This window comes from Phoxinus phoxinus (genome assembly GCF_949152265.1).
Source record: "Phoxinus phoxinus genome assembly, chromosome: 8".
In the NCBI taxonomy this organism is placed as follows: Eukaryota; Metazoa; Chordata; class Actinopteri; order Cypriniformes; family Leuciscidae; genus Phoxinus; species Phoxinus phoxinus.
The window spans coordinates 34180475-34203346 of NC_136883.1; the positions used below are offsets into that span (position 1 = coordinate 34180475).

At 37.3% G+C, this 22872-nt stretch overlaps 1 protein-coding gene across 4 annotated transcripts in view; it reads left to right on the top strand.

The window, feature by feature from the left end:
- cd82b (CD82 molecule b) overlaps nt 1–21392 on the top strand; it is a 26876-nt gene extending 5484 nt beyond the window's left edge. For 3 of the 4 annotated variants that reach the window (XM_079621891.1, XM_079621892.1, XM_079621890.1), the window contains 8 exons: nt 5726–5798; nt 7182–7254; nt 13354–13478; nt 14426–14500; nt 17144–17242; nt 17491–17670; nt 18408–18491; nt 19575–21392. In XM_079621891.1, the coding sequence (XP_079478017.1) occupies nt 5736–5798; nt 7182–7254; nt 13354–13478; nt 14426–14500; nt 17144–17242; nt 17491–17670; nt 18408–18491; nt 19575–19652 (777 nt within the window). In that variant the 5' untranslated portion in view covers nt 5726–5735 and the 3' untranslated portion in view covers nt 19653–21392. The remainder of the gene's footprint in view (nt 1–5725; nt 5799–7181; nt 7255–13353; nt 13479–14425; nt 14501–17143; nt 17243–17490; nt 17671–18407; nt 18492–19574) is intronic. The other variant, XM_079621893.1, reaches the window with a different exon arrangement.
- Nucleotides 21393–22872: the final 1480 nt, after the last annotated feature.

Sequence of the window (22872 nt, forward strand, 5' to 3'; positions counted from 1 at the left end):
AGATATTTTGAAGAATATGTAACAAAACAGTTGACGGCCCCATTGACTTCCATAGTATGGGGGAAAAAAATACTAAGGAAGTTATAATGTGGTGACAAATCTCCGTACTGAAAGAGTTCACTACAAATATATGTGCCATTTAAACCGGGTGTATTATTATCATAACATATTGATATAAGGTAACCTGTAACCTGTTTAACAAGATTATCTTCAAACTGTTGCTCTGACATGGGATTACTTGTTCTGACAAAAAAAAAAAAAAAAAAAACTGACAGCAAAACATAAACATGCTCTGAGATTTTAGGGGCATTGGTTTGCAGTCAGAACGGTGCCTGAAAACAATTACAATGAAAACACAGATGTGAAAATGGTTCAGAATTGAGTTTGGGCTAAGTACTGGATGCTTCTTCAGGTCCTTAAAAGGTTCAGGGTTGGCAGACCTCCCAGGATGTGTCTTTGACTGGAATGAGCCCACTGAGAGAGAGAGAGCCAGGATACAGATGTTCCTCTTCTTTTACTTGGATTTTTCCTTGCTGGAAAACTCCTGCTCTTGGAGCCAGCTAAAAATGGGATGCCACTGTGTGTGTTTGAGAGCTGCCTTTGCCAAGATAGGCATCTAGCAGAAACTTAATAGACATCCCTTTTTAATAAGGGAAATTTAGGTTTGGGGGCTTTCTAAAAAAAAGATTTAATGTGGAAAAACATTTCTTGTTCAGTTGTAACTTTGCTTGCGTGCTAGTGCACACTGCATTTGAACATGTAGCATTTAATAAAATGTAATTTTCCAATTCCGATTTCTTGCAGGCCTAGTTATAAGGTTTTAATGTCAGCATAAAACGGAAGGTGCAATAGTCTTTTCTTCCCTATTGTGACATTATATCCGAGTAAAACGGCTTCTCGGACAAGAAACTTGATTTTGTTAATCTGTAATTGTTTGGATGGGTGTGGTTTGCTATTGGTTGATTTCATGTGATTGACAGGTTGCCCCGCCCTTGTGCTAGTAAACGTGACCTCAGAGAAGAGATGTTGCAAGAGGGAGGGGAAGTTTTAGAATAAGACTGAACACGAATACGCATATGACTCCATCGTCTTCAGAGATTCGCGTTTTTGTCATTTACACGGAGACCGCTATCAAAAACGTACACTTTGAAACCCGTTTTCAGGCACCCACAACAGTGTTGTCGTGTAAATTAATTTCATGTTTTTAGTTGAAAACAGTGTTGTGTAAACAGTCCCTTAGTCTCATGTTCATCTGTCTCCACTTTTGAGTACGACGTCACATTTGAATATTCAGTCAATAACCAATGCATTGAACGAAGTCGATGATTCGTTACACTCCGATGTACGTCACAATATCGTATATATATATATTATATAATACAGACAAGATATGTGACTACTTCTGTTTTCATTGCTATAAAATGAAAGTCCTATATTGCAAGTGTTTTTCATACTCTGTGTCTGAAACCTCATTAGTAAACCATACTATCAGAGCGATCGATCCAGAGTTTGTTTTAATGGAACCAAATATGCCAAGTGTGAACACCCTAAAAGTGCATCAATAAAAAATTCCATAATGGGCCAGAAATGTTCAACAGACCCTCCAACCCCCTGGAACTGTGTGAGGCTGCTTAGTGATGTAGGATAACTAACATGTGTTGACAAATATAGCAAAGGAAATTTGGTTGATGGTGTAGTAGATAATGGTTTCCTCTTCTATGATTGTAATGCTTGTGATGTGGCTGTTGAAGACCGGCTCTCGTTTAGACCTTCTTCCTGATGGAGGGGTGAGAGGGGGACACTCACGGGTAACTGGGGCGTGAGACTGTTTCCCCTCTTAAGTGGAGCATTCACGCTGCCTCAATTATGGTTGCCATAGGAATGCCCTTCGAGTATAAAAGATGTTGGCTGGGGCCAAATCATAGGGTTATGCAAAAATAGTGTCTTGTGTGACCCAGAAGGGGTGAATTAGTAGACCTACTTGGCTAGTAATTTGGGTCTTTTGGGATCAGCCTAACGGTAACTAACGTTTGAACTGTTTCTTATGGAAAGAACACAGAAAACTAAAATTGTATAGTTCTGTTATGCTTGGTCTTGGCATCCACCCAGAATAGAGTATGATTGCTGACAGATATCAAATACTGATGTAATTAAAGGGGTGGTAAAATGCCCTTTTCACAAGATGTAAAATAAATATCTGATGTCCCTAGAGTGTGTGTGTGAAGTTTTAGCACAAAATACCCCACAGATATTTTATGTTAAAGTTGTCACTTTTTGAGGGTTTGCAAAAACGCACCGTTTTGTGCCCGGCCCTTTAAATGCAAATGAGCTGCTGCAGAGGGTGGGGTTTCAAGAGCTTGTGTGTGTTAGCAGCTGCGACTACCTCACGCAGACACACTAAAGTGACAGAAACTGTTCTGCCTTTAATGTTAAAACGGAGTCAGACAAAGATGGAGAGACTCAAGAAGAAGTGACAACATGTAGAAGCAACAGGACGTCTCTGATTGGTTAGTTGATGAATTTATGTTGCTGATGTGGAGTTAACTATCTTCAATTAGCATATTCTGTCATGATAATCTATAAACCGCTCGTATAGGAACTGTTGTGAGATGCACACAGAGTGACTTTCTATTGCATGTGAAAAGATGGATGCTAAAGTTTGAGCTGACTCACAAATGTGATCGATTACAACAACTCTTCCTCTTCTCAACATGGACTGTGTGTTCAGGGGGCGGGGCTTATGTACATTTTAGGGTTGCTGATGTCACTAACCCGGAGGAATGTCGTGTAGTCCCTACCAGCCGTTTGTTGTAGTCCTTTTCTTTAAAAGCAAATATCTTCCTTTGCTTTGAACTTTGAGTGTTGTAACTTTGCAGATGTTGTTTATGATCAAACAGCAACATTACACACTAACTAAAGTTAGAAAAGTGAAATCATACTCAACCACCTCTTTAAACAATTACAGTTTTTTTTTCTCTCTTCAAAATGACACCATATACAATTTTTAAAACTAAACTAAACTGAAAATTCTTTGTCAAATGAATAACAGTCAAAGAACACTAGCTAGAGGAACTTATTTGTCCATAACGATTATCCTGGATTAATTTTCTGGTCATGTGATCAATAGTAAACATTTAACATACTCAATGTAAAGCTTGCATGGGTGTGTTCAGATATCCATTTGTCTTGTGCCTAAAATCCTAGGATAAGACTGCTTTTGTCTATTGTATGTAATGGGGCAGTATGCCATCATTGTGTTATGGAGGGGATGTTTGTGATTGACCATAGAAAGGAGACATCGCACCGTACACTGCAGCTGACAATGACTGTAGAGATTATTAAAGAAAATAGATGAAGGGGAATCTCAGCTTCCAGATCGCAAAACCTTCCTGCAACTGAAGTGCTTCTAGTCCTGAGAGAGAATGTAAAAGCCTTTTAAATGGGATTGCACTTGTGGCCGAGGGTCCTGATGACTGCAGCTGGGTTTTGTGAATGTGAATCGTTTAGGTTTTTAACACTGTAAAGTGCTGAATAGAAAGCCAAATCATCTGAATCCTGATGAAACTTGCATTCATTGCCGTTATACTACTTCCCCTTGCATATTTCTGATTGTTTTCTCAGGCTAAACTGCTGAAGGTTGAAGAATAAGAGAAAGACAAATCTTGTGTAGTACAGTGTTTTTGTCATGACTGGGAACATACTTACCAGTGGAAAGAGATTGGCTGTGTTATTATTCCTCTGAACTCCCCTTTGTAATTGAATAAAATAGAGAAAAAGACTGCATTCAGCGCAGAATAGTCCAGACTCTGGTTTATAGCTCCCTGGAGTACTAAGAAGAGATGAAGCCAAGGAAGCTTGGCTCTCTGACTCTCTCTGGCTTCATATCCTGATTCATATCCTTGCTTATTACTCGTGTGTGTGTTTTGTGTGTGTGTGAGAAACAGTCCAAGTGAGAAATGAAAATGTCATGCACTCATGGTTACATTTTTAATCCTCCTCACAGAAATCTCACACTTTATTGCCAGGGTCTTCATAGATGTTCAGGGAGAACCTTTGAAGAGAGTGCAAATATTTTTAAGATCAATTTCGTTATGGTCTTTAAATCATAAATGTCAAGATTGCTCCGGTGGATTGGTTCATGTCAGTAGTTCTGCTACTATTTGCTTCAGGAAAAGTGTTTTAAGAATCAAACATTGAAATGTATTAATATTATGTCCCTGTTTACACCTGTTTTTGTTTTGTTTTGTCAATTCAATCACAAGTGGACGATGCTAAATACAAGTGTAAACAGGGTCTAAAACTTCTGAGCTTGTCACTTTCGGCCACTTCCATAGGTAGTCGAAAACACATTAGACCGGATTGCTTTCATAGTTTAAACGCTTATGTGGGTGAATGTGTTCGAACCGCTACAAAAGACACCTACTAACATTATGGGAGGCTAGACGGGATTGAAACTTTGTCGGCTGAACACCCAAATTTGGTTTGAAGACGAAAAAATGTACTCGCACCATTCCTGATTTCTAACACACACACTTGTTTGTCTTGTGGTTGTCAGACCAGAAACAAAAGCTGATGCTCTAGTCTCCTCCATGTGTTTTTCCATCATCTCTGGTTGCGCTCATATGTAAATTGCGTGAGCTTATTTCATCCATACATTTACCCGCCCATAGACACCCCCCCCCCCCCCCCCCCCCTCAAAGAAATTGGAAAAGTGGACAAAAGAGACAGATTAAAACACCAAGAGTAAAACGTGTATGTGTCTCCCTCGTCTACGTGTGATCCGATCGACCAAAACACATCTTCATATCAGGTGTAATAAGGGCCTATGATAACTACTAGAATATTAGCGGCGGCAGTGGCTCGGTGGTTCCACCTGACCAAGTGTCGAGGTGTCCATGAGCACGACCCCTAACCCCAGCTGCTCCCGACGAGCTGGATGGCGCCTTGTATGGCTGACACCGCCGTCGGTGTGTGAATGGGTTAATGTGAGGCAATATGTAAAGCGCTTTGGTGGCCATTGGGTCTGTGTAAGCGCTATATAAATGCAGTCCATTTACCATTAATTGCAGTACAAAACACAGGTTACCATTGTACACTAACTTCCAGGAAGTTGAACATGAAGGTTTTGACATCAACAACAAAATATATGGAAAAGGTTGTCTCCTTTTCCAAATATACTTTCTTTTTTCTTTTTCTCACCCATTTTTGGGCCTTCAAACTCACCAGTTGAGAATAAATGATACTCATGATATTATTTGTCAAAAAAGAAAAGTCTTTTGATGATTTTTAATTGTGGATTATCCTTATTTGCTCTCAGCTGGCACACCAGTATAATAACTGATTCTCTGACAAACAAGAAAACGCTGCAATATTTTTTCCCACCAATGTGGGTTACTAATGTGATGTAGTGTAATTCATTACACTGAAACTTAATGTAGAAGTCCTAAAAAGAACTAGAATGCTTATTTCTTTAGAGTTCTATTAATATCATTCATAGATGGAACTGAAACTAATCGACCACCCCCGAATACTAAAAACTGAATTGCACCTGTGATTTATACAGAACAGTTGTTTCCTCTTTATATCAGTGAAATATTAGACATTACATCTGCAGTTTATTTTTTAACAACTATGTAATAATGACGTTTGTCATGTCCAAAAGTGGTCTCCATCAGCACTGGTGTTCTTCATTTCTCTGAGTTTTGATGATTTTCCTCTTTTACAGAGCAGCAGTCATGGGGAAAGGATGCGTAGCCGCCACCAAGTACTTCCTGTTCTTGTTCAACCTCCTCTTCTTTGTAAGTGTCCGCACTCCTACACCTTTATTCTGTCTCAGCAGGAACTCTGAGTCATGTCATTAGCTCTGGTCTTCAGGTCTACCATGAGCGAATGCAGGTTGAAACGGAGGGTACTATTGAGAGTGGAATATTGAAAATTGAGCCTTTTGGGAAATATTTTTTGCATAAAGAAGTTTCTGACCACAAAACGCTTTTTGCATAAACTTCAATTTATTCAAAGCTCAACTTTTTAAAACTCAAATTATCATATATGGAAGTTGTTATTAATAATAAACAGTGTTGGAACTAAAAGTAATCTTTTGAAGAAACTAAGAATAAGATGTTTTAAGTCCGACTTTTTAATAATTTGGAAGTATTTGTAACTATATTTATTAGGGATGCACTGATGTATCGGCCAATAATCATAATTATTTCCACTATCGGCTATCAGCTGGTTGTTTAAAAACACTGGAGGAGCTTATTTATTGTTAATTATATATGATACGTTTAAATACATTTTTCATGAAGACCAGAGTTTAGAAAAACTACCTACAGTTTTTGTATTTGGGTGTAATTATTATAACTGAAAATAAACGGCTGTTTTTGTTTTGGTTGTACAGCTGTTGTAGTTTTGGCTCTTTTGTTAATTTTAACCTCTAAAATTATACCGGTAGTAATGTACCAAATGAGAGGGTTCCCTGTAAAGTAATCATTTAATTTGAGTTGAAACTTTTTTTTATTATTATTATTTTATTTAGAGGATAAAAATAATATATTCATTTGCAAAAATACATTTTTGCCTTCTTCCACTTTTTTTTTTTTACCATCTCGCATGACATTTGCATTATTATTGGGCAAAAACAAAATTACCCAGCAGTGTGATATTTTGGAAATCCCTGTTAGGAAATAGTTAAAGCTCAGTGAGGAAGCAGGGCTCTGATCTCTGTTGCATTTCTACAACCTTCAGCTAGACATGTTATAAAGGGTCAAAGGCTAATGAAAAGTGTGTGTGTCTCTGATTCTCCCTCCTGAAGGCCCTTTAATTGTACAGTAGCCTGGTGTTTTACTGCGTCCCTCTCCACAGTGGCATAGAAGACGCCAGACTGATGCAGGGGACAGGGGGAAATTAAACTTCTCTGATCCAGTTCATTTAGAGGACACCTTGGATCCATTAGTTTTGAACTTTGTGGCTGGAATGCATGAGAACTCAGTTCTGTGGAGAGTTGCTGTCTGTCTTTAGCAATTATCTGGGGTATGTTAATGGCAGCACAGTGTTCTCATCCACAATCCAGTCACAGTTCACAGTAAGATCAAGCTATGAGGAACCAAACGGGTCCAGAAGGAGACAAACACTCATGCAACGTGTTTGTTTGTTTGTTCATGCTTGTTTCTTTTCCCCTGTAGATTTTTGGAGCTGTAATCATGGGCTTTGGACTATGGGTCATGCTGGATAATCAGAGTTTCATCATGGTTTTGCGTAAGTACAAAAAACTTAACATAATTTCCTGTTCTGATGTATGTAATCGTGTCCCTGAGAGTACGTCTCATTTAAACCGGTTACATGGTCAGGAATCGAAAGTTCAGGATTTGTGATGGAAGTACAAATGCTTTCTCGTATACTGAGAAAACATTTGTGAAAAATTACTTTTCTCTCAGTATTACAACAGTACTTTAGGTCCATTGCTGTTCTGATCACATAGCATAGGTTAGTCTTTGCTCTCAAAATGTGGGTTTGAATATTTACAGTAACTAAACTACGTGTAAACAGTTTGGGGTGTTTTTATACTTACCAAAAATACTTTTTTTCAGCAAGTATACATTAATTTAATCAAAACTGACAGTAAAGGAATTTATAATGTTTCTATTGAACGTTTTTCTGTCTGCACTCTTGAGTTCAAACTAGTGTTTATTTCATATACATGGGAATGCACAGTAAAAGCAGCTGTTATTCATGAGCTTGGCCGGGGAGTTTTCATTTTTTTACCATTAACCAAGTTTTCCACAAACCCCCTCCCACACTGCCCTCTCTGTTTATACACGCACACTCACTTAAACAGAGAGCGAAAGCTTGCAAAATAAGGGAAGCAAGATATTAGATATTAAACGTAATAAAGATTAAAGATTAAACGTACATGATTTGTGGTGAATCATACCCATACTCCCTCAGTCTGTACAGTTAAAGCCATGAAGGCTCAATGCTGAAAGAGAGTGGAGCATGAAAACTAGCGTAAATCTTCTTGACTTGTTATTAATGCTTCCAAACTTTTCCTATCTTGATAAACAGCTTTATTTTCCTGTTTAACGTGATTGGAGTTGTACTTGCATGACTGAAATTGCAGCCCAAAAGCTGATTCAAAGATGGCCGCTGAGTAAAGGGACTTTGCCTGTACTCCATTTTTAAAGGGAAAGTTTACCAAAAAAAATTGTCGTCATTCCAAAGCTCTTTTTTTTTTTTTTCTCTCTAAACAATGAGTCAATGGGCACCTGCTTGGTTACCAACATTCTTCAAAATATCATATTATGTGTTCCACATAAGAAAGATATGATGGTGAGTAAATTATGACAGAATTTTTATTTTTGGGTTAAGTATCCCTTTAAGCTAAAGCTATTTTTTTCACACCATTGCTAAAGAAAACTTTGAAAATAGACATTAAAATTAAATATTTTCATAAGACCGACCAAGCCAAGTTCCCTCAGTCAAGATCAGGGAGGTTTAGAGAAGTCTATATATAGCACATGCTCGGTTAAACAAATTACAGCAGGGGAATATTTATGTGAAGCTGACAAGCTCTAAAAATGTTTGCCAAGCTGGTCACACCGCCATCCTTTCCACTCACTTTGTCTTTTTCAGTGTCTCCAGATATCACAGCGCTGGAGTCTCTGTTATCGGGACCATTTTTGGAAACATTGTTTTTCTGATTCAGCGGTTCCTCTGGAGATAGCTGGGGATATCTTAGGATATCCTCAACCTTGGGGACCCTTAACTCTGACCTTGCCTTTCTGCGAACACATGCTCCAGTAGTCCTCTGTTTTACTGTAGGGTCCATTGGTGGTCACTCCCACACTGCCCTGCACGAGGAGTTTGTTTGTTGACTTTGCAAACGTTTGTTAGTCTGTGGTTTAAGGCCCTATTGAGCACGACAATAATGGGAAGGTGTGTTCTTTGATCTCGGTTGTATATTTTTTTTCCCCCTTCCTCCCAGTTTATTTTTTTTTATAGACTTCCACACAACCGCATAGCTATAAAAGGGAGTCTTGGGGAATTGTTTCATTATCATCCCTATTTTTCACTTAAAGATTTTACTTCCATTTCAAATAGCTCATTAATTTGTGCAATGAAGTTATACAGCAATACCTAGAACATGTTACAGCCCGAGTCAATGTTTGGTTGTTTGAAGCCTCGGAGGCTGGTACGTAAATTAATTTTCAACTGTGTGCAGGGTCCTAAAGTTGTACATGTTTGGCTGTGTTTACTTTTGTAGTTGGTTTCTCTTGGTCTGCTGTGCAAGGTGACGGTAGATCCGATGCCTGTACCGAACTGTAATGGGCAACGTAGTGCAACCATGTATCCTTGAGCATCCTGTATTTTTTAGGATCTGTCCCATCCTGTTTTTGGTTGGTTTACGTCTTTGGTCCGTGCTGCGTACATATTTCATTCGAACTACACCAGAGTTTGTTTGGTGCGGGCCAGGGTTCAGACGGCAACGTTCACACTTATTCAATTGAAACGCTCTAACAGAGCAATCTCTCCAGAGCTTGTTTTAATCGAAGCAATCCTGCCAAACCTGAACACAACCTTAAAGGTACAATATGTAAGATTTTTGAAATAAAATATCCCAAAATCACTTGCACAGTGTGATACATTTCCTGCAGTTGTGTACTTAAAATATCCCAAAAGTTCCCAAAATGTATTATTTCAGAGAAATTCCAATTTTAAATATTTGTCCGTCCCGGAATCCCTGTTCACATTTCGCCTGTCACTGAAGTAATATCCGCATTATCCCTGGTTTCCGCTCGTAGTACTGCCATAGTAACCATGGCGACAGACGTGGACCACTGTGTAGTGCGTTACGTCTAGCTGCACGTTGTTTTTGTTTCGTTCAAACATTATGGACCATGGCAAGCAGACTTTGACTTATCATATGCGCCTGTACGTAGCTCATAGCCAATCGTTTCAATTATACCAGATGACCTATGTAGAGCGACAGAATTTAGATGAGGAAGAAGACGATGGGTCATAGATTTATGTGTACACGATGGCGTTCAGCGACTATTGGCGTTTGTGCAAGACAAACATGAGGGTATAAGGTAAATCTGCAGTGCACATGTTGATATAAACAAACTGCTTCGGTGTGTCGCATAGACGTCGTCATCGTCTTGCTGCTCCCTCCCCGTTCTGTGATTGGTCCCCTCGCTGAGGCGAAAACCTGGTCCATGGAATCCAGGCTGCCTAGCAGCGCGAATAAAATTGCGCTGCGCACAAGGCAGCATGGGGAAACCCAGGCTAGCACTTGCGGGTAATTCGGTAGAATTAAATGTCCTTATTCCTTTATATCCGTGAGACTCGCAAATGTGCCGCTGATATCTGTCTCTCATTAGCAATCGCGCCCTGCTTCATACCACAGTCATGATAAAAACATCAATGTATTCACTCATCCATAAACATTATTAGATCCATCGCCTTGACGACAAGTTCCATAATTCCGCAGGAAATTTTTTTCGTCATCAACCTACGCCTTTATTGTAAGCGGTTTGCGACCCTTAGCGGTGATTATTATTATTTTTTTAAATAAAAATACATATTGTATATTTTAAATACAATTATCAACTACAACAAGTCAATACATTATTATTCTTTAAAGTTAATGACAATTGTTTTTTATTTTTATTTTATTTTCCATAGCATGTAAATGGTGCTTGAAAGGGTCCAAGATTGTTTTTCCAGTGGAAAACGCTGTTGCGACGGTACTTCTGCTGATACACTGAGGTGTTTGCCATAGTACCTTGAGATCATCACAGCAACTATGAGCAAGCACACACTGAGGTCTTGGAAACTTCAAAACTTTACCCTCAGACAGATGTTATGCGCTTAGGCAGGAAACATGTGTTTAGAATTGTGACGCAGAATTCTTGCTTGAATTGAGAGGTAATCTACCGGCCATTTATTATTCTCAGTTTATAAAACAAAATAGTTATCTGTCACAAACATGATGTCACAGTTTTTTTGTTTTTAAGGTCATACAAGGGCAACATAACCTCAGTTTCGGATGAATACATATGTAAGAGTCGGGGATAAATGAATTAGGACTAAAGATTGGAAGGAAGGCTGATAATATCTTTCTATTAGGGCTGTCAATCAGTTCAAAACAATTGCATGATATGCGGATTAATTATACAAAAAATAAATGAAAGGTGCAGTGTTATATTGACAGATAGTGGTTGAAATGGGTACTATAGTCCAAATTCTAGATATTTGAGAGGGTTGTTTCCCCGCTCCTCCTCCTCAGACTCAATGCTCACGCCGGTTGCCAGATTGATGGCGCGCAATAGTAACGAGCGCAATTGATAATGGAACACACTTTAAGTTAATCAGCTACATACATTTGCAGTGTTTTAATTGCCGAGGCTTTTTAGGTCGGGTAGAATCTGCCATCTCTGTCCCAGATTGTTCGCTGGCTTCCATGCCTGCAATGCACTGCATTTTCCAATAAACTGGCAACCCACGGTGTCGAAATACTAGTGGGTAAATTGGCAGTGGGCGGATCATACAGACACCCCGACACGAACGCACATTTCAAAGTAAAATAAATGGCTTCAGCATTGTTTTTTGTATTTGAACATGAACATTAGGATGAACGTTTCCTAAATCTCTGCAAACATATTATAGTATTTTTATACTTTAGTGCAGTCAAAAAAATTACATACAACACTTGTATACAAACATGACATTACAAAAAGTAAAAAAAAAAATCTTTTTTTTTTTAATATATACAATTAATTGCAGTAAATGAAAATGTTAAATTGACAGCCCTACCTTCTACTCGAATGCTAAAGAAACACATGTTTTTGTGGTGAAATACAGTGCAAGCAGGATCACGTGATTCTAGAAAATTTGGTGGTTCTTCAGAGCCACAAGCCACATGTCTTTGCCTTGTCTGTCTTTGAAAGAATCCTCCCGAACAACTACGAGCAGCTAAACTCGTTTCTGTTTTGAATTGCAGGAGGGACATGCACTCCCTCTCTTTGTAGAGACATTATTTTCCACTCTCTCGACTGCTAGTTTCATGTCTTTAATTACTCCATAGCGACTGATTTGTATGTAGCTAAGAATAGTAAGAACAACCTGCTACTCAAATGAGCTCCGCGGCAACTTAAATAATAGATTGAGAGAAAATGCATGATGACAAATTCCCACACAATAATTTGAAATGACTTTCATATGCTGAGCCACTGTAGAAGCGTCGAAGGTTTGCTGTGTCATGAGGGTGCTCGCCATATCGAGAGTGGTGATAGTGAGTTGGTTCGGCCGTTTATTTTCTTTCTCTCATTAGTCAAATTAATTAAGATCAGGTTCTGAACGTCTTTAAACATTGTTATTAGACAAATAAAAGTCAGTTTGCATACTATAATAAGCATATATAAGACCTGCATTGTTTTTAAATTTTGATATGGTGAAGTGCAATGAAATTTTTGCATACTGCACCAACAGCTTTTTTTTCTACAGTATTTTTTTTTCCCTCTGCATACTTCTGAACATGCTGCATTGAGTTGCAGAGCCTAAAACAAGACTGATGTGTTGCTGCAGAAACATCTCAAATCTAGCATACCACCACCCTTAAACTCAGTTTCATTTTCAGTCCCTCTACTCCTGTTGTTCTGAGTAGCAAAACCCACATCTGCCGCATCATGACAGTTCAAAGGGGCGATGAATGGAGAAATAAAATTTTCCTTGAGCTTTTGACAAATAAGAGGTCATCATACTATAAGAATATCCTGTAAGTTTCAGAACTGAAAACTTCCTTGTTAGTCCAATAAAAGCTTTTATTGACACCAGGCTCAGCGAACGACAGGCTTTTCAAAGTGGCGATCTATGACATCAAAGGGTGTCAAACACCGCCTCGACACCTACTTCAACACCGCCTGTTTAGCCCCGGCCACCGCAAACTCATTATAATATGCAAAACGGTTATCTAATCATAGCAGTGGCCGTTTACTTCCAAGTCTTCAATGCGGCACGCCCATAAAACCGAGCGTTTCAGGAGCTAGGCTCAAAACCGGGGTTGAAAATAGCCTATTGTTTATTCATTTTGATGTTTTTGAATGTAAAAACCAAGCGAACGTCATAAGTTGACCTCAGACAACAATATCCCATTTATACCCCGTTCATGACCATTTTAAATATTAGATTATGGCTGTTATGTGCTAGTAAGATTTATGGTGTAATATCAAACGATTGCATAAGAAAAGTGATCTTAATTCATTCTCATCATCTAAATGTTCTTTTTCCATCATGAAATAATTTTTATAAAGTTGACCTTGTCAGAGAGTGTGACTGGTGTGTTCTGTGTGTATGCAGACGAGTCCTCCACAACGCTGAAAGTAGCCGCTTACATCTTGATTGGGATTGGATCTCTGACCATGCTCATGGGTTTCCTGGGCTGCATCGGGGCCATTTATGAGATCCGATGCCTCCTTGGACTGGTGAGTAATTCTAGAAAGTTATAGATTTTTAATTTTTAGACTTTTATTATTCATTTATTTCATTTGATATGATTTAATTAAATTTCATTATTTTTATTTTATTTAGCATATTTGTATATAAATAACTGCTGACTACTTAAAGTGTGGTTTAATTTAATTTAACTTTTTTTTTTTTAAATTGCATATTTATTTATATATATAAATAACTGCTGACTACTAGTGCCAGCTCATTCTGTTCTCTCTGGGCTATTTATATAAATGATATTTAGCTTCTAACCATATTCAGTTATAGCAAAATTTGCATTAAGTGATTTTTTGTAACTATATTAAAATCCGTTATACATTATTTATCAAATAAAATTGTACAGTCTGTTAATAGCTTTAACAACCTCATTGAGCACTGGACCATCAGAAGCTGCCATGCATGGAGTCGTAATCAGAGTCACAACAAGGCCAGACTTATGCGTGCCCAGACCGTCTGCTGGACGGGCTTCAGAAAACCCTTCCCCATTAGCATGATAAAGAGTTAGCTTCAAATGGCTCTCTGGGGTTAATGCTGCTGGATTTACTGAGCTGGAGTGACAGGGATAAGCCAGTCAGATTTAGGGGATGTCCGTGGAAGAACTGGGGGCCATATTAGTACCCACAAGATCGCTCGATAAGCTTAGCGGTCAGCAAAGGTCTTTTGTTAAACTGGTTGACCCATTTAGAAAATAACGTTATCTAGCTGTCATGTGCTTTATGTAATCATCAGTTTGTTAATATGTCCAATATACAAATGGAAGTGTTTATCTGAACTAAGATATCAACTAGAATAAAAGGTTTGTCAAGACAAACTTTTTGGCTTGAGAAAAACTAGCCAGAAAGTTTGAAGTAGTTTAAAAGGTTCTAGCTTTTGTTTGAGTGTCCAGTAATTGTAAATGGACTTTTCTGTCCTCTGTTTGCAGTACTTCACCTGTCTCCTCCTCATCCTCATCGCCCAGGTCACAGCGGCTGTCCTCATCTACTTCCAGCGAGACCTGGTAGGTTACCGTACCATAGTAGAACTGTTTTTTGTTACTAAGAAACAAGCAAGCCCAGCCCAGGTGAAAAAACTCAACGCAAAAGTAACGTAATTATTTACTTTTTAGGGAGTACTACAATATTGTAACACATTACATTTAAAAGTAGCTTTATTATTTATTTCTATATAGTATAGATACAAATAATAGTAATATAGATAGATATTTTTTAGTAATATTTAGATTTTTCATTTTAGTTTTAGTAATTTTATGTTCTTCTTTGCTCTTCTCTATTAGTTTCTTTTACTATTTTATATATATATATATATATATATATATATATATATATATATTTATATATATATATATTGTGTGTGTGTGTAAATACACTCAGTAGTCAACATTTGAAGTGGATCAAAAAGGTTTTGATCCACTTCAAATGTTGACTCTACTGTTTGTGTGTGTGTGTATATATATATATATCTCTATCTGTATCTAAATGAGATGCTATATACTATTTTGCTTTAAAAAAAAAAAGAATGAATTATCTGATAGTTATGTTTAAAAATATTTTAGTACCTTAAATAGCTGTAGTGTAGTTAGCTACACTTTGTAAATAGCCTGTGGTGTAGCTACCGTTGTAAAAGAGGTGGCTTTACTGTCGTTTAAATTATGAAGTAGCATTTAAAAGTAGCTTCTCCAACACTAGTCTCATGTGAAAACTTTGATTTAGTTAATCTGGAACAGTGTTAATTAATACGTATTTCTTACATTTGTCCTAAATGACCTAACAGTATGAATGTGTTTTGATGGGGTTTCTGATGTTAGCATGTCACTGCTCTATTTGAAAAGCATGTTTCCTGCAATGGCGTCACAAGCTTGCGACACTTTTTCTAGTCAACTGGGACTATACTGTAATCTCTTAACCCGTCGTGTTGAGTGGTAACAGGAAAGTTAACAGATGGTTGTAAATGAAGTAGCTGAAGAAACGTTTTGACTGTTCACTACTATAGTTCCACTTCCACTTCACAATTGAATTAGGAAGTGGAATTCACTTTCCGCTGCACAATATTCACCGTTCACACAAGATGGTGTGTGTGGCTTGACGAGATGTTTCCGTGCGTAACGACAACAGGAGGCGTGTTTGATGTGGGTGATTCCACTGACTTTACTCACTCTCTCTCTCTCTCATGTGAAACTTTTCAACAACAGCGCCCTCTTCAGGAACAGTAAACACACAAACATTTTACACCAAATGCTTTTAATATGATTAAAACACAACAGGAGCTGCACTTCATCTTAACAGCCTTTCTATAGTGTTAGGAAGAAGATATACATCCTCTAATGCAACTTGTGCTTAGTCAGCCTTTCCTAAATCAGTTTTAGTTAAGTAGCACTAGACCTAACCACAGCCATAAGCTCATAATGCTCAACTTAACTTGCTGTGTTTAATTTCTTTCTGTGTCCATATTATTAGACATGGATAGATATTTGACTTTTAGCTATAGCGTGTTTAGTGTTCCTGTAGGACCAGTCTTTAGAGATCAGGTAATTGGGTCTGTGCTCGGGCATGCTCTGTTTTCTCTTTATACTTCACCACAGGGCATGGCGAGTGCTTTCCCAGAACAGGGCGAGGTTCACAGCGTCTCTTACACACTATCTGCATAAGCAGAGGTTTTCAGTTTAAGATGATCATTGCCGTAGCCCCCCTCGTATCTGTGTGCACCACCACACCTCCTACACACGCACACCAGCTTCAAACAAGCTCTACACAATATAAAGTTCACTTACACTGTGATTTGCTGTTGAAAGGTTCTCGACGTGAATGTATACATTGTTGAAATAGTAAAGGGCGGTTTTAAAAATAGTTTATTCCATTTGTATCACTTGTATGATGTTCAAAAACTTTACAAACATATACTACTGTTAAAAAGTTTGAGCTGTAAGAGAACTTCTATTCAGCAAAGATGCATAAAATTGATCAAAAGGAACAGTAAAATTAACTAATATATTAAGTAGCACAAATGTTTTCAACTTCGATAATAAGAAATTGTCATTACAACCAAATAAATAAAGCCTTGGTGAGTATAAGAGACTTTAATCTAATTTAAGATTTGATTTTTAAATATTTTACAAGTTAAATAATAAAAACAAAAATTTAAAACAAATCATAGCTAATAAAATTATTTATTGCTTTAATTATAAATGCAAAAAAAATTATGGAAAAATATTTTCCAGTAGCGCTGGTTCTTTAAAAATAAAATACTGTGAGGGAAAGAACTACAATCCTATGAGGCATTGCGAACAGCATAATCAAATAAAAAACTATGGATGAATAATAAACTACTTATACAATATATAATTACAAATTATATATGTAAACAAAATATTTTAAGTTTATTGCAAATTATGCAATATATTTATTTGTGCAATATTTATTGAAGCTCAAAATAGGTGTTTCTTCAAAGCTTTATTAATTATTGTTCAAAATCAAATTTCCTATGGAGAAAATGACTGGACTTTTTACTTCTGGAACCCAACAGTTGCACTCCATAAAGAATGTTGATTGTTGAAATATCATGTTATTCTTATGGGTGTCGTTCAGTTCACAGGAAAGTTCGATCGCAGATCCATCCTAACATTTCTCCATGTGCTTATTTTTAGCTGAGACAAGAGATGTCCACCATTGTGAACAAAATTCTGGTGAACTACACCGGTCATAACAAGACATCTGAGCATGCCTGGGATTATCTCCAGAGAACGGTGAGCGCCAGGTTTTCCTTCAGCTATTGTCTGCCGTTTCCTTCTTCGCTGTTATTTTCCATCATTCCCCTACAGTGAAGTTACAGTAATATCTGTCTAAAATCATAAAAGTATTTTTCAGATGAATTAAGATGAAGTCACTAGGATTTGTATCTCTTGTTTAACAAGCAGGTTTTTTTAATACCGTTTTTTTGTTGTTTTTACTGTTGTATAACATTTCTTTCCTGCTTTTTTTCTTCCTCTCACAGATGAAGTGCTGTGGTTGGACTGGACATGCTAACTGGACGGAGAACGAGTTGATAAAGAGTCCGAACAATTCTCAGAATCTGTATCCATGTTCCTGCAGAAATGAATCCATCAGTGGCACGGATATGAAAGAAACGGGCCTGTGTCCGCATTTGTCCTCTGACTGGCCTGTCTTCACTACGGTACAGACATACAGCTTTACGGCACACATTGACATATCCATATGCAAACTCCTGTGTAAACTTTCCTGATTCTGGTGTTGATCCCAATAGCTACGGCTTCAACCCTTGTAGTTCTCAATACTCATTGCTAATGCAATAATTCTCTCTCAAACCTGGCGTTTGTTTCATACTGCTCCATCTGTGCCGCATTCTCTCCCTCCTTCATTTCGCTTTCAGTTCAACATATGGGTTTCCTTTGTTGACTGGACATTAGCTGTTCTCAGCCTGCAAACCATTCAGTCCATGCCAATATTTCTGGGTCCCCATTCAGTTCCCATTCGGCTCTTTTATTAATAATGAACGGATTCATGACTCTGGTACAGGTTGTGCTTCTGCTCATTAGGTCTCGAAGGCCAGGCCAGTTTTCAGACCTCATATTCTTGCATTTAAATCTGAATGCTTTTCCATTATGCTGCTATTACATTAATTAATTTGGAAACTGTATCATATTAGTAGCACATACACAGTCCAGTTGTTTGAATAAGCGAACAAAGTGCTTACTGTAAATCAAAATGTAGTTTCCTGTAAAGGAGACCGCTGACTGTTGGCCCAGCTTGAGTTTGGCATGTTCTCTTCTGGTGTTATCTGTACAGAGCTCTGTCTGTTTAGGATCATTTCCAAACCATGCATATCTTGTTTCGCTCTTTTTCCCAGTTGTTCTGCTGATTTCATTTGTCTCCTCCGTTCCCTGTTTGCAGGGTTGTGTATCTAGTGTGGAGGACTGGCTCCTGAGGAACTGTGGAGTTATTCTGGGAGTCTGTGTCGGAATAGCAGTGATTGAGGTAAATCTAGAAAGCGTATCTTGTGAAATGCATTCCCAATTCATGATTATTCCCTTCTAACTGTGTCTTTCATTAACCTTATTTCTGTTATTTTGGCACTTTTTCACAAATACGGTGCACTTTGGTGTCGCATTCCTTGTTGTTTATGCTTAATATTTTTGTGCGAAACGTGATACTTTTTCAAGATTCTTTAATGAATAGAAAGTTCAAGAGGAACAGCATTTATTTTTTGGGATGCACCGATATGAACATTTTGGCTGATACCTATAACCGATAATTATTTATATTCGAAAGCCGATAACCGATAATTTTTTATATATATAAAAGCCGATAACCACTATATTGACCGATAAATCTAAATCCAAATTTTTATATCATTTTTGAGAGCCTGATTACAAAAAACAATAGTCTCTCCATTAAATCCATGTCCCAAGCACACAATTATGTTTCTCATTATAATTTTATGTAGCCTATATGACAGACTTGCACTGAACCGTATTTTCATTTTTGAAGGGATTCCAATCATATTTCAAGCAATTCATAACCATCATGGCGAACAGTGCGCATCTGAAGTGTCTCTTAGCTGATTATTTATCGGCTTTAATATATTGGCCAAAATTTCTTATCATGCAGATAACGATAACAATAACTAACTTTTTTTAAAAATATATATCGACCGATATGGGTGCCGATATATCTTGCATCCCTATTTATTTGAAATAGAAATCTTTTGTAACAATACAAATGCCACTTTTGATTTGATTAATTTTAAGTTGTTTAATAAAAGTATTTATTATTATTTTTTATTTTTTTCGTACTGACCCCAAACCTTTGTACAGTATGCGTGTGCGTTGTTGTGGTATCACTTCACAGACCATGATCTGTTCGCACTGGAATCTGATATTGGTCCGATTTGAAACAACAATGTGAACAGCTATACAAAAAAACAAGATCTGAACAGTTGAAATTCAGCACCAAGACTCGCAGTATGAATGTAGCCATTAGCTTGTAAATGTGTGTTTCTGTGTGTGTGAGAGAGGTGGGGGACCAGATTGTGATCTCTGTCTATTCTGCTTACTCCAGCTTTTAGGGATGATCCTGTCCATGTGCCTGTGCAAGAGCGTCCAACAGGAGGATTACAGCAAAGTACCTAAATACTGAGAGCAAACCCCCCTTCAGTGACTCAGTGTTACAGACTCTGCACACCAGCAGAACAACTGGAACAAAACAGGCCAGACGTCATCTGGTCTCACACACACACACACACACACACACTCTTTTCACGTTATTATCCCCTTTAAACATTGAAACATCACGCTGTTTAGGATCAACGTTTTGATGAGGATTGTTGTATCTTTTTCTTTTAAAGAAATAGTGATGTATATAGCTGGATCTTTTTCTGGTTAGTGCTCTGCAAGGTCTAAACAGCTTTATATCTGATATCTCACTCTTGCATAGCTATACTGTTGCGTTTATGGTTTTCATTGTTAGTTGAATGTGAGAGCACTTTAGTGAATAGAGAGTTTGATATGGGAAGAGCTATTGGCTACTTTTAAAATACTTGTATAAAACAGAGGGGAAAATATACACCTGTTTATTTTTTTGTTACCTTTTTATAATGAGAATTGTGTACTTTCAGTTCCGCTATGCATAGATGTACATCAATACGAATGACATACTTCAGTGAGGTTTGTTCTGAGTGAAAAACTACATTATCGCAGCACTTAATGATGTCTTCTCTGCGTGTGTTATTAGCCGGGTTGGGTCACTCAGGGTGGAGTCTGGGTAAAGATGGCTGCGGTTGAGCAATGTCAAGACTGAAGGCTTGAGCGGAGTAGTGTAGTGTTTCTTGTGGTTTACGTGCGAGTCGGCCTACTTCGGGATCAGGGTGTGTATGTGGATTTAGGTTGTGTGGTGTGTCCCACAGTTCCTCACGCTGTGCTGGTGTGGTTAAAACATCTGTGCAGGCATTAGATACAGATCCTGATGCACCAGATGTGACGTTACTGACCCATTTCAGCTGAACCAAAACTGTGCCAGGCTTTTTAATATCATTGCGTTTCTTCTTTTTATATATTTTTTGCTTCTATGGTTTTATTACTTCGTTGGAAGCGAATGTAAACTGGTCAGCTTCTTGAATTAAGGAAGCCTGAGTTTGTTTATATCAAAACCCGCCTTGCTTAATTCGAAGGCGTTTCTGAGGAATAATTTGGGCCGTTTTAGTGTTAGTTGAGAACAGAAGCTAACCGAAGCTTCCTCTGAGAAGATGACCCGGCCGCTGTCTGTATAAGGACGTTTCCAAACACTTTGTTGCTTTTTGAGAGAAAAAAAATATTTGTTTCCTAGTTCAGTCCTTTACAATAATTTAAATATTTCAAGATATTTTAATACTTTTTGTCAAACATCTTTTTTTGTGTGTATCTCCTCCTGTAGAACTCTAGTTTAGCTATTTAAGAGCTTTTTTTTAAATCTGAAAACATACCAACATTTTACGGAAGCTTGTGTGGTTTAAAACTCGCATGAAAATGTTAGAATTTGGAGAAAAATTGGACTTTATATCTCACAATTGCGAGTTTATATTCCTCAATTTCTTTTATATATATATATATATATTTCAACTTTTTTTCTCGCAATTGCGACTTTATTTCTTTACATTGTGAGAAGTCGTCAGAATTACCTTTTGTATTTTTTGTTATTCTGTGGTCGAAACAAGCTTCCATAAGATTGGGATAATTGTGTATTTCCGAGGTAAAGTGAAGGGCTTTTTCTACTTTCTTATTCAAAATGTAATGTTTACCTGGGAAGCCATGTTTCTGTTGTGGGTTTTACCAGCTGCTTCAGTAGTTATGAAACATGTCTATGCAATAGTTACGAGTTGAATTAAAAGAACATTTTGACACAATATGCGTTCCATTGTGATCTGTTACTGAATGGTTGTCTTTTATTTATATTTATTTCAGTTTGAATGTAACATTGAGAGACCAAATTCCTGACCTTGCTTTCATTAAATAGTACATTAATGTATGTTGTACTGTAATGGTCGGTAAGGTAAGTCTCTTGCTCACCTAGGCTGCATTTATTTGTTCAAAATTACAGTAACAATAGCAAGCATTGTGAAATATTATTACATTTTATAATGACTGTTTTCTATTTTAATATATTTTGAAGTATAATAGTGATGGCAAAACTGAATTTTCAGCATCAGTACTCCAGTCTTCAGTCACATGATCCTCCAGAAATTATTCTAATATGCTGATTTGCTGCTCAAGAAACATTTCTTATTATAAATGTTGAAAATATTAATATTGTTGTAGAGAAGCATTTGTTTTCAGGATTCTTTGATAAATAGAAAGTTATAAAGAACAGCATTTTATTCGTTTTTTAAGATCTGTGAAGACTTTTATTGTTACCAAGTAATTAAAAGTATTAATTTCTTTAAAAAAATATATATATAAAATAAAACTTTAATATGCCATATTCAGAAAGGACGTTTGTCTTGAACGGTCTTCATTCTTGCTGCTGAGTCTGCATTGACAGTGTTACCCAGAAGAGGGCGCTATTGGTAAACGAGATCTTGTAAATCTAACGTTGAGGTTCTCAACTGCTCCGAAAATGTAGTCCTAACCCAACCCATAATTTATCCCTAAAACCAGAGGGAGATATGTGAATAACACCCATGTTGAAGTTACTAACCCTGTTGTAAGCTTAAACCCGACTAAGTAAACTCAAATCTGATCATCAGGGATATTCTGTGCTACGGTAGGCTATAGCTATATCAAACTTTAATCATTTGATTGATGTTTTTCATGCTTTTTATGTCAAATTGGTAATCATTGTGTTTTAAAATCATTATTGTATCTAACAAAGATATATGAATAATTACAGAAAATATACAGAATTTTCGATTCCTTCTGATGTATTTGTAATGAAAGGGTTATGCATGTTATTTGTGGTTAATAATATATTCTCAGATTCCCAGAAGACCTCAGTTGTTGTTCTCGTCTGAGGTCCAGTCAGTGGTCTGTTCTGATGGGAGATGAAGAGGTTGGTTTGAGACGGTCCCGTTGAGAGAACTGTGTGACCTCAGAACCGCTGCCAGGAATTCTGGGTCCGAAGTTACATTGACAGATTCTGAATGCAAGCGTTTGCTTTTGCATATGATCTAAATCCCTGACCCAATTCAGTTTTTCAGTTCCATATCCAATAAATAATGTAAATGCTGCCATTTCCCTTTTCTTTTTTAAATTTTTTGTCTTCCTCTACAGTGCAAATCTGCATTGCTTTTCAAATGACTGTGATTCGTACACCCACGGGATGTAGTTGCATATAGTAGCAAATGTTGAATGTTTTCATTTTAATATTGAGTTGTCAGCTTTTATGA